We start from the raw sequence: 12,882 nt of genomic DNA, 5'->3' as shown, positions 1-12,882 counted from the left end.
TAAAGCAGCAGAGTCTCAGCAGCCTCCCAGAGCTGTGTGCACCACCCTGTCTGAAGTGATAAAACTGAGATAAATGGCACTTGGAGTACATGATGTTTTAAAGCCACATCTGCACATCCTTTCATCAATTCCACATAATCTGCATACAAATCATGTGGTACCATTTCTGCTATAACTTGCCAGTGGAGTTTTCTTTAATAAAAGTATAGTCAAACTTAGGGGTGGGATCTGACTCTGCATTGTTATCAGTAGTGGAAGTGACAGTTTTGTGTCAATTTTCATCACTGCTCGTGTTACTGATAATGAGCTGAATTTCATGAAGAAAAAATTATACATAAAGTTTAAAATTTAAAAACTAATTTTAAAAAATGTTCATTTGGGACTTTTCTGATTCTAGAAGCCTACCAATTTGAAGCACTTTTTAATTTTAAAGATTTTTATGGAAGTTTTTTAAGTTGCATTTTGGATTAAATCTACCAGCTGTGTGGCTTCACACAGCCTCTAGACCCAAATCCTGTTACTACTTTTATATTTAAAGTGAATGTATAACAGTGTCCATGATGTGTCAAAGGTGTCCTGTGTTCATTTACTCATACTGAAAAGTAAACTTGAACAAAATTATCAAAGCCTACAAAAAACCAATGTGATGTCTGTTCTTTGGGTGTAATAAGTTTTTCTTCAAAAAATTTTCCAGACAAACTAGTTGTAACAATGGATCTTTTTTCTAACCTATTACCATAATATTTTTATACTTTTTGCTCCTGTTACATCTAATCTGTATAAAGTGCCTTAAAATCCAAAAATTGATCCACTGAAGTTTTTTGAGGTCTGTCTTAAAGTTGTTTGCATGCAATAAAAACTGATTTGTTCTTGTCCCAGTAGAAAATGAACATTTTTATGGCTTTTGAATCAGAATATTACACATCCTCTCAAAAGCAAAATTTTGAGCCTGTATTTCACTGCATAACTTTTCTTATTTCATATTGTTGGAAACTCGGTAATCATTAATGTATCTTAAGGAACAAAGCATTTCAAAACTTGTAGTTAAATGGAAGAAATTAGAACAAGTTCCTTTCATTGCACATTAAATCTTCTGTTTAAAAGGGAAAATATAAATAGAATAATAAATATTTTGAAAAATGTGCTGGGAGTAAGATGTTTTAACATGTCCAGGACTTCTGGACATGTAGTATGGAGTCAGTCTTGGATTCATAGCTAATACAGCAAATCAACTTGTTTTTGCCCTGTAAATGTACAAATTTCTTGGAGGCTCTAATTTAAATGTGTTCCATACTGCAGTTCACACTCTTTCTCCTGTGTGAGAGGGGTGGAAATTATCAGCAGAATGTCAGCTTTTCTGGCAGCCAAGCAATAGGGACATTTTAGCTAATAGGTACATTCTCAGTTCTTGCTAGAATTCCTTTGTGAGGCTGGAGATTAGTTTGACCAGAGACTGAAGACATCTGTTGAACAAATGTGTATGTTTTCAGACAAATGTGATGTGAGGAAAATAATGTTGGATTATGCAGGAATAATTTTTGGGTTAAATAGGAAATCATTATGCACATAATTCCTGAAAAACATGCAGGTATATTGTGTATTCAGTCTTCTTAGATGTTGAAGGCGTGTATTTTTAAATGGGCATAGTTGGCGTTCTACTTTGTTTTAGTCAAAATTTTCATTGCTAGAAAGTAGTTTTTATTTCCTAACAGAGAACTGCTCATAATTGCTCTTAGCATTTGACATGGCCAGCATTGACTGCTAAACAATTTACTGACCTAGTTCTAAATATATTTCTTTATTTTCTTACCAAATCATTGTTTGTGTGCTGCTTGATCATTGAGGAAAACTATGCCCTGAATTGGAGGTTTTTTCCCAGTGGATACGAAAAATCAAACACAAACAAAAAAAAATCCCAAACAATCAAACAAAAAGAACCCAAACCAACCAAACAAAAACCCTACCCCCCCCCCCCCCCCCAAAAAAAAAAAACCAAAACCCAAACCCAGATACATACAAAAACCACCCTGTACTAGAGATAGGCTTGCTGTCTACTGAAGTCTGTTAAGAAATTGCTCTCAAGAAAACCACAAAAGTCCTGTTGATTTCTGGTGAAAGCACTTTTGCATATCTTGTAACGATGTGTGACAGTTTGGGATGATTTAGACATTGATCAGCCATTCAGGACATTAGTTTGCATCTCAGGCTCAGTGTGACCTGTGCTGTTTAAGCTCTTCCTGTGAGAAAAGACTTGCCCTTCCTATTTCTAATTTTAAATAGAGTGGATCATTTAGAAAACTAAACCAGGATTGTCCTCAAGGAAGGTTTATGGCAGTTTTTGTTAATATCAAAATAAATGTTTGCTTCAGACAAGCAAGGATGTGCTTATAACTTTAACCCGAGTTCCTGTGTGGGGATTGGGTATTTGCTTTAGGTTGCATTGGAGTGTGAAACACATCAGGTTTGTTCACAGAAAAGCTGGGGGGAGCTTTTCTTCCTGCTTTGTAATCTATTGTGTAATCTATTTCTAAGCCTACACAAAACCCAGCTTGTGATATCTGTTAATGATTATTCTAAGTGTCATCATTAAATTCACCAATTTTGGCATCCAGCAGAAAGCAAGCAGCAGCCCCCAGGTTTAGCAAATGTACAGAGAGTGAGGAGAGGGGGAGGCAGTCTGACAGGCTCTGGAGAAGGAACTGAGTTATTTTACATTTTGGCAGTTGAGTGTTCTTTGAATTGTATTTATCACGATGTGTGACAGGTACTATTGACTGACAAGTTACTCAGACTCAGAGCAGTATCTGACTAAAATTAGGGGTTGGTGTGTGGAGTTTGGGTGTGTTTAAGGAAACTGTGCATTTGCTTACAGCAGATGGGTAGGCTTGATTACCTGATATTTACTTCATCCAAGTGTCCAGAGTGGCAGTTTATTCAGGTTTGTGTATTTCTTCTTCAAATCTTCTGACTTACACCACACACTTCAGTAATGTTACAGAATATTATTGAGGTCTGGTCTCACAACAGTAGTGCTTCATTTTCTCAGACAGACTGTTACATATATTTTAAAACGATTTTAAAGTTTTCAAGCACATTTGAAGATGTTGGGTAACTTGAGAGTGAATTCAAGTACGCTCTAGTGGTTGTTTTCTCTTAGTGTTTTGTGTTTAAAAGTGAGATTTACTGTCATATTAACTGTGTGTGCACCAGAAAGCTTTACTGAGAGTTCTTTGTTTGATTTGTCTCCTTCCCCATTAAGACACTTTTTTTTCTTCCATTGTCTGTTTGATTATCCTCCTTGCCATTTTTCTCCCTAATTTTCAGGTAGAATTTCCATTTCATTAGCTCAAGCCCATTTCGGCTTGTTTCACATGTCATTTCCTGTATAAGCATTCCTGCTTTCCTCTTTATGCTACATTGCCTTTAAAATATTTATGCAGTTATCATTGCTTTTACTTTTCACTTTCTGTTTTTAAATGTTTTAATATAGTGTCAAAAATCCTTATTTCTTTTAACCATATTAGAAATATCCTCTTAAGGTTTTTGAAAATTTCACATAGCTTCTAATAAAACAGTTGACTTCTGATAAAACTCTTTTAAAGCAAGCTCTTGGTTCACAGTGGCATTGGTCTGCTTTGGAAAAATCATTAGATAATATGTGTGCATATTATTCACTGTTGATCTGCTCTTATCATCATCAGACTTATGATTTACACCTGGAATAAAATTACTGGCAGTAATTTCAGTGTGTCAGGTTGTTTAGTATGTAAAAATTATGCCAAATAGTTTAAAATGACAGCAGATTTTTTTTCCTATTTCGTTATTAATCAGTCCTTAAAATCTCCCATCTTAAATCTTTGCCAGTTAAATGTCATTACTTAGTTCCTCTATCCTCAAAACCACAGTGCAGTCTCTGTTAGGAGCTGCCACCAGTGCTGGATTCCCCAGTGACTGGAGATTTCAGAGGGGATTAGTGTTGTAAAGCACCTGCTTTGAGCTTCACGCTGGGACTGACAAAACATGTGCTTCCCATTCCTTTCAGGCTCCTTTAAACTGTAGGATTCTTGAGGTGTTGTCCTTTTTTTTTTTCCTCTTTCTTTTTTTCAGTTGCTGTTTAATTAGTCTGGTAATAGCTTATTTGATTCTAACAGCCTTTTTTTTTCATTACATGAAAAAAATATTACTTTAAAAGCCTCGTAATCAAATGAAAAGCCACTCTTTTGTATGAAAATTTAGCCAAGAGATTTCTTTATGTAGAAAGAAAAAATCTTAAATGCTGTGTACCTTAATGAATTCCAACATGTTGCTCTTGTCTCCCCCTCCTCACTTCTGTATCATAAAATCACATCATAAAATGGTTTAGTTTGGAAGGGACCTTAGAGAGCATCCAGTTCCAGCCCCCTGCCATAGGTTTGAACACCTTCCACCAGACTGGGCTGCTCAGAACCCCATCTAACCTGGCCTTGAGCACTTCCAGGCATGGACATTCTCAGCTCAGCCTGTTCCAGTGTCTCACTACCCTCTCAGTAAAGAATTTCTTTCTAATGTCTACTGCACCGACCCTGCCCTCTGTCAGTTTAAAGCCATTACCCCTTGTCCTGTCAGTCCATTTCCTTGTAAAGAATCTCCCTCCAGCTCCCTTGTAGCCCCTTTACATACTGGGAGGTGCTGTGAGCTCTCCCCAGACTGCTGTGAGGTGCAGAAGAGCCCAAACTCCCACAGCCTGTCTTCACAGATGAGGTGCTCCAGCCCTCTGAGCATCTTCATCCCTTCTCTGGGCTCACTCCAGCAGGTCCCTGTCCTTCCTGTGACAGCACCCCAGCGCTGGGCACATGACTGAGACTGTTTGCATACACAAGCTGTCACAGGTGAAATAACTTTTTCATTGTAAGTGGAGTTACAGCTTGATCCAGGCTGCAGATTTGCATAGGAACAGTATCAGGGCTGTTGCTTTATTAAAAATATAAAGTTTGAATGTTTATTACTAAACAGAACTTGTTTGGTGGAAAGAAGACATCTTTGAATAAGATGGAGTATCTGAGTGTCCAAATATTGAACTACTTGAAAATTAAATGAAATAGACTTGCTTTTGAAATTTAGGTAGATGTGCCACATATTTATAATTTTAAGTGTTGTTTTTAAGCCTTTTTTTCTATCAGTATTTAGGGAAGTAATTATATTTTGTGTGTCTATCACATTTTGGGTGTCAGCTTTTCAGTTGAAAATGTATAACGGTGGCAGATAGGAACAGTGTAATTTTTTCAAATACAGGGAAATGAAAGGTTGGGTTTTTCCAGTTACAAATTTCTGTTATCTGAAGAGCAGCCAAATGGTATTTCTGGCTCAGTTCCTTGAATGCAGAAGAGTGGGCATTGGCCTGTAATTGCAGCTAGGTCTCATTGCCACGTCTCTGGGGTACCTGCACGGGTGCTGAACATCGCAGGCCTGCAGCAGGGCAGCTGATACAGATGAAGGACACACTTGGGAATTTTGGTTTGCTGTCCAAGCACTGCCTGAGACTGGAAACTTCCCTTGTGCACCCACCTGCTCTTCTCAGCTCACCTTCCAGCTGGCCTTGAACAAAACAGCTTTTCTTTGATAATAGCTGGTTGGAGTAGTTAAGTGTTTTCTTGTAATACTTATGGAAGCTCTAAGTGCCTGTAAAATGTTTTTAATTACTGATCAAAAGTTGTTTGGGAGTCATGAGCTTGTAGATGAGACAAAGTCTATCTGCTTTTCAGTGCCCTATTTCTGATGGGAAATGTCTGAAAAAAACAAAACAGGGATGTTTACAGGTCTCATACATGGTAGTTGGAGAAGGACCTTGAACTTACAGTTCAATTCTTTTAGATTAAGCCTGTATTCTTTATGACACTTTATAACACTGACACACACTGACTTGTACATCCCTTAATCTTCAATAGTGAGATAAAGAACAGAAATTAGTTCATCTTCTGTACCATTTAAAATGTTTATATGTGGTGCTCTCTTGAGCTTAGTACTAGCACTCTGTTTTTCCGTGAGTGTTCCTGTGACTTTTTGGTAATTGTGGTCACTTTTCTTGTTTTTAAGGGGTTTTTTTTTTGGCAAAGAAATGTTTCTGCAGGGTCAATAAATAAAACAATATAAACAGCAGCATCTTCTATGTATTTGTTAGTCCAGTGTATCCATACAACATTTTGCCTGCTCTGAGGTATCTGCAGCCAAACTCCCACTATTAGTTGCTAGTTATAGTATAAAATGTATTGTGTATAATTTTAGTTTTTTCTGGTGTTCTTTGAGTTTATTTTTATATGCTGCTAGAAGAAATAGCTTTAATTAAATTTGTCCGTGCATGAATTGGAAGTTTTCTTCCCTGTGCCACCCACTTATTTCCAATATCATGTGTTAGGATATAATTCTGTTAATGGGAGACTGTCATCTTTAATTGGTGTTAATTATTGTCATCATGATTTCAGTAAAATCACTAAAAACTATAAAGAGTTGGTTATATAATAGAAATGCAATAAAAATCATTCCAGAATAGCATGTCTTGCTTTGAATTAGAATGGTAGTTACACAATTTCAAAATAAATATTTTAAATGGAATTTTATCAGGTGTTGATTCAGCTTTTGTAACATCCTTTTTTTTTCCAATTCTTCACTTTTTTAAGGATTTGATCCCTAGTTTTGGAAAAAGTATTAGTACTGGTAAACACATGTTTTGACAAATTATGTTCTTTCCGTGCTGTGTAGCTCCTCTGCCTTTGTGTCTGGCAGTTTCCATTTCTCTTACTCAAGGCACTGGACTCTATTCTTTGTAAAAATGCTGCTGTCATTGTCAACTGAAGTGTTTCAAGAGAACACTGCAAGATACTAGAGTCCCTTTCTTGAAGTACAACTCTATAGGGCATCTTACAAAGGTTCAGTAATGCTGCTTTTTTTGTCAATGAACATCAAATTTAAAATGCACTAATACTTTTGACTAGCAGAAGGGACCATGTGACCAATAAATTAGGGGATATCCTCTGGGTAGCACTCTGCTTGACAATGAAATGTTATTTTTCCAAATCATTAACAATTCTAGTTCTTCATTAGGATTGCTGACATGTTTCATGAGATGTTTTGTCTACTTGCTAGCAGGCATCATCCTCATGCTTGGGCTTTGCTCTACACCATTGTATTAAAGAAGCAGTTACTTTCAGCATATGATGTTCCATTTGTCTTTTTATCTATGACCTTCTAAGAAAAAGGAGCTACTTCTCCTTCAGTGAGATAGGGACCTGTCAGCCAACCAAATCTCGTACCCTTGCTAAGCTTTTATATATAAGTAAAAAGGTATTCACAAAATTGAAATTGATTTTGTGTTCTGAATGTTTGGGGTTTTTTTGCAAATTGTTAACCATCTCTGGTTTTCTGTTTTTAAAATGATGTAATATAGTATGTTTTACTGACCACAAATTGTTTTGTGGTAGGAATTGCATCAGCTCTTCTCTGTGTCAGAATATGACCTAAAACTTGAAATTCAACCTTATTTCAGTTCCAATCTGTACTAGAAATCAGCTGTTTCATGTGACATCTCTAGGTCACCCACTTACCCTGCTTTGCCTTTTGTCCTCCTTTCAGCAGCTATTATATTACACTGTTGTCACAGAAAAATGGGCTTCAATGAAAAAGGTAGGGATGGATCTGTCATCAGTGCCCAGTGATGTCACAGTTACAATACATAACTAAAAATAAGACTTCTAGATTTGAAGGAACATAAAAAATATGATTGAGAAAACAGTAAGATCTCTACACTCCTGCACAGCAAAAATATTTGTGTGTCATAGAATACTGAACATAAGCTCAGGCACTGAAAACACAAACTTCCGTGTTTTCTGGGGTTTTTTTTACTTTAGCTAATTTTCTTAAAAACAGGAAAATTTTGTTTTAATATGAAGACATCTTGCTTTGTTAGCATATTCACAGGTTTTAGCTCTTTAGCTGGTCTATACATTACAAAAGAAAGGGTGCAGACCAGTGCCACATCCTGGCTGAGAAACACGCGAGGTCCAGGACAGCTGCCAGTGTGAAGTCTGCTTGCAGTGAACTCACAGTAGGAATTACTGAAGACATGCCTGAACCTTCCAAAGAATCTGTTTCCATACTGAGTTCAGTGTTTGAATTTAAACTTTTCCAGCCAATTATTTGTGTTCTGCTGAGGACCTGGTATCTGAGTACCTCTGATCTTTACCTGGCTGTTTCAAAGGGAAATACAGACTGGAAGTAGTGCCTTTCAGAGTGAGATATTGGTCTAGTTAATCTGATAATAAAAGCACAGCTTGTATCGGTTATGAAGTGGAAAGTATCTTATTTTATACTCATCAGTATGCAGAAAATCTGGTAAGGCCACATGCTGAGATGATGTTGAAAATTTTATACTGAATAGCTGTTTCTGTATTGATGCTGTTAAAACAGAAGGGGCAGAGCTTACATATCTGTAGATTGTATGACTTGATCTAAGAGTTACCCTGTAATTGTAAGGAAAAAACCCTCTAGACAACCCAAACAAGACAAAAAGCTGATCCCTCAGTCCCAGAGACATATCTTACTCTCATAATACCTATCATCTTTTGGTACTTTTTCCAGTGCATATTTCTCTTTTACAAAAAGGACAGTAGGATAAATGATGCAGGCTTAGGCATAAAATATGCCATAATAAATTTCTGTAAAGGTGTGTCAGGAATTGATGGACCTTCAATGCAAATATGAGACTGACCTTCTTTGGGATTACAACAAACTGTACTCTGTTCCAGTAGAAGAGCAAAAATAGTACTCATTTAAGATATGAGTGCTGACAGGGATAAGTGTTTGGACTGCATAAAAAAGATTATTCTCCTGCTACTGTTAGAAGCAAGTCCTGTGAAAATTATGTAAACCATTGCTACCAGTTGGAGAAGGGGAGCAGAATATATGGGATTTTGGTTTGGTTTGATTGGAAGTGATGGTGTTTGGGTTTTTTAAAAAAAAAAAAAAAACTTTGCTTAGTGAGTAGCTCTAAGTATCAGTTCTGGTGTAATTTCAAGGAGTAGCTTCTGAATAATTATGACCTTCCCACAGTCATCAGGGAGTGGAGCACCAGAGTTGCACAAGCAGGGAATTTTTTTCCCTAATGGCATTCTCTTCAAATATGCCAGTTAATTAAGCAAATGGAAGTGAGGAGTTATCACTTAATTAAACTGGAAGGTGATGTAGAAATCGGCCTGCAGTTAACTGAAAGAGCATAACCAGGTAGTCCCTGGCAAATGTCTGAGGATAAATGACTTATTGGGTGTCCCAGAGCTGCTCTGCAGGTGTGCACACATACTCTGTACAAAAATTATGGGCTACTCAGTCATCATCTTAACCACCTTCTGCTTGGTATCGTGCTGAAATCATCCTTTCAGGCCTTAAAAGTAGGGGTGATCCTGATTTGAAGGCAACTACTCCAGACAAAGTACTAGAAGAGATGTGAGGTGCAGACACTTGAGAGCTGTGGATGAATACTCCTAAAGGAGGCAGTTATGTCTCACCCAAATAAACAAAACACAGTTCTTTAGAAACATGTGTGGTTTTCAGTCTGTATAAAGAGGATGTCTCAAATAATGAGGATGACTGAGGTACTTAAAATAGTTAAGCCACCTCAGAATAAATGGTGAGGGAGGTGGCTTGCCTAGCTGAGGGTATTTCTTGATCTTTTTAGTTGTCAGTCTTTAACTTTCACTATTAGTGGTAATTACATCTTTAATGCTTCCTCTCTTTAAGGTTAGTGTACTGTAATCACTGTAATTGTATGTCCATTACTTGTGTAATTATAGTCTGTATTTAGGTATTGGGTTTTGTGGAGTATGCATTCATAGCACAGTATCCCTGAGTGTAACTGTTGTTATGCTTTGGGTAGAACCTTTTCTGTTTTACAGTTAATGGGGGAACCACTGACCACTCCAACCATTTTGTATGTCTGAGACTTTTTACATTCAGGTCACAAATTTGAGTGGCTTTCAGCATGCAGGCTTCTCAATTAATTACTTTTTTTGTATTTTCTCAGGAGAAATTATTCATTACATTTTGATACAAACAAAAGCACGGATATTCAGATGCAAAATTTGTGTGGCTTTGTTCACGACACTCCACAGGAATTTTGGTTTATTTGTAAGAACATTGTTGCTCTGCATAGGGACACCTATTACCTAGCACCTTCTTTCTACTTCTAGAATTCTGCACTGTCTCAGGTGTCTTGGTGACACCAAAGTCTATAACTGGCTGTGGTTTCTTTCATGAAGGCTGCATTTTTATTCTGTATGTTCTACAGGGCTATTACTATACAGTGTTTTCTTACTGGAATTTTTCTTCAGAGCAATTAGGCACAAGTAACTTTAAAAAATTGCCAGCTGTTTTAAACCAAATAAGTCTTCCAGATTTACTATATCAAAAATACTTTGGAAAGCAGCTTCTCTTCAAGAGAGGAGCTATTCCAGCTTTGTTATCATAGGAAGTTTTTCAGGCACTTATAAGGAGAGCAACTGGTATTTAAACAACTGGACTGTAGATCTGTTGCACATTCAGTTAATTAGATTGTACATACACATGAGCTTGTATTCAGTAATACCACTTGAAATACTTGGATGGTAGCTGTTGCTCCTTGTGTAAGAAAATTCTTAGCATTTTATGATGACTCTAAGGAAAAAGAAAAGCTCATCAACTGGAAGAAGTGGGAGTAAATTGTAGAACTATTTACAAAGTCACTCTAGTCCTATTTTTTAACATGCTATTACTGCCTTAACAGTTCATATCTTGCAATAAAAAAGTCATTATGCAGAAACATAAAATGTGTTATGGTAAAAACTTAGGCAGACTCTCTGTGGTGTGTTCACATTTAATTTCTTAAGCTTTGTGCTGTAATGATGTCGCCATTTTAATTGGACACAAGTTTTTGCTGCAGTCAAAACATGGTACTGCTTTCTTTACCTCTGGCCAGTTATCTAGTATTTCCTAGATATTTAAGTCCTGATCCTGGAAGTTTTTGCTATGTATAATTTGTAATCTCACATATATCTGTCATTTTAATGGCTCATGGGATTACTTAAGCAAAACACAAAGCGTATGCAGGCATTTCTTCAAGTATGTATTTTTTCCATGCAGTGTCTGCTTCTGGCAAGGGCAAGTTATGCGTCACTGTTGCAATTTTTTAAATCATCCTGATATGTACAGAGTATTTCAGTGGGGTTCATACTCTGGAACATGATATTCCTGAAAGTTGTGTGAAGATTTAGAAAGTTTGCTTATAATCTGAAACACTTCTATACCTGTGTTTCACAAAGTGGAAATGGGGAGGCCAGTGAATCCACTACAGTATAATTTAAATATTGTATAATTATTTTTACTTTTCAGATGTTCCTCCAGCGGATCAAGAAAAGCTTTTTATCCAGAAGTTACGACAATGTTGTGTACTTTTTGACTTTGTTTCTGATCCACTAAGTGACCTAAAGTGGAAGGAAGTAAAACGAGCAGCTTTAAGTGAAATGGTAGAATATATCACACACAATCGCAATGTGATTACAGAACCCATTTACCCTGAAGTAGTACATATGGTAAGTGTTCCTGTTTATGATTCGGTGTTGCTTCTTCAGTGTATCAGTTTATCTTAAGAAATTTTGATGAAATCTTCAGAAAAGATCAACTATGTTTGCACATCTGCAAAAGAATAACAGGACTTCGAAATTTTATTGCCAATGTTGATTTTTCTTTTTTGTAAGACAGAAACTAGACACAAATATGAGGCAGAATTAGATGATGGGTAAAGTTGGTAAAAACAAAATCTTGTATTTATAAAAATAGGGAAGTTAAATACATGCATACATATGTGTATGTGTGTATATATATGTATATATACAAAACTGTTTAAAAACATGTAAATTGTAAATTTGAAATTTTAAAAAATTGGAAGGTTAGAATTAATATCACATGTGCAAGCTTGACACTTGTAATCCTGTTCAGTACCAGAGACTGACTTTATTCTGTGTTCAGAGGTGAGAATGAGAGTCAGACTTTATTAAGCACACAGGATGGCAGATGAGGTTTCTGCTGAGCAAGTTATGTGAGCCATTCAGACCTGCATTGTCCCTCCCTTCTCAATATCCAAATCCTGGCTAGCTAGACTTAGTTTATTTTTCTGTTGTCTGCAAGTCCTCTGTAGAGGAGGAGATCAGGAAATTACAGCAGAGTCTTTCAGCTCTCATCATGGTGGTGAGCAGACACCAGAGGCGTGGAGTCGCAGTTGGGTTGATGTCTGTAGCTGTTGTCTGCAAAACCCTGAGAACAGAGTAGTTTGAAATTCCTAACTAATAAGCCTACAAGAAGCTCTTGGCTGTTTGTAACAGGATGGTGTTTCCCAAGGCTTTATAACTTAGGGTGAATTTTCAGTGGGTTGAGAAAACACTGCTTCTTTAACATTTATATAAACTTCAAATTTAGTAATTCTCCTGCAAAACAGAGGCTTTGAAGCTTCTTCAAAGATTTTAAGGATTTATAGTATGTTGTGGGATCTCAGCCCCTCAGGACTGAGGTGCCGAGTCACCGAGACCACCCTTGGGGGGCTCGGGAGTCCTGGAATGTTCCAGAAGTGTCTGGTGGCTGGACTTTGATCCTACACAGGAGACGACACCTGTATGAGGATAGGAGGATTTCACCGGAGTGAATGGTGAAGGGATTAGTTAATTAGAGAGTGAAACACAGGGTTTAGGATTTCTGTACAGGGGGGTTTAGAGAAGTAAGATGGAGGAATTGGGGCGTGTCCTGTCCTTCTTCTTCTTCTTCTTCTCCTCCATCTTCTGTGGTGATGGTGGCACTTTGGGATTGGTCATTACTAAAAGTGCACCGGGC

General features: G+C 37.0%; 1 protein-coding gene across 2 annotated transcripts in view; it reads left to right on the top strand.

The window, feature by feature from the left end:
- PPP2R5C (protein phosphatase 2 regulatory subunit B'gamma) overlaps positions 1–12,882 on the top strand; it is a 69,545-nt gene that overhangs the window by 37,450 nt on the left and 19,213 nt on the right. For both annotated transcript variants that reach the window (XM_064713729.1, XM_064713730.1), the window contains one exon: positions 11,392–11,591. In XM_064713729.1, coding sequence (XP_064569799.1) covers positions 11,392–11,591 — 200 coding nt within the window. The remainder of the gene's footprint in view (positions 1–11,391; positions 11,592–12,882) is intronic.

Source organism: Zonotrichia leucophrys, chromosome 5 (assembly GCF_028769735.1).
Source record: "Zonotrichia leucophrys gambelii isolate GWCS_2022_RI chromosome 5, RI_Zleu_2.0, whole genome shotgun sequence".
In the NCBI taxonomy this organism is placed as follows: domain Eukaryota; kingdom Metazoa; phylum Chordata; class Aves; order Passeriformes; family Passerellidae; genus Zonotrichia; species Zonotrichia leucophrys.
The sequence above is the reverse complement of the archived record's forward strand: the minus strand, read 5'-3'. Positions and strand labels throughout refer to the sequence as shown.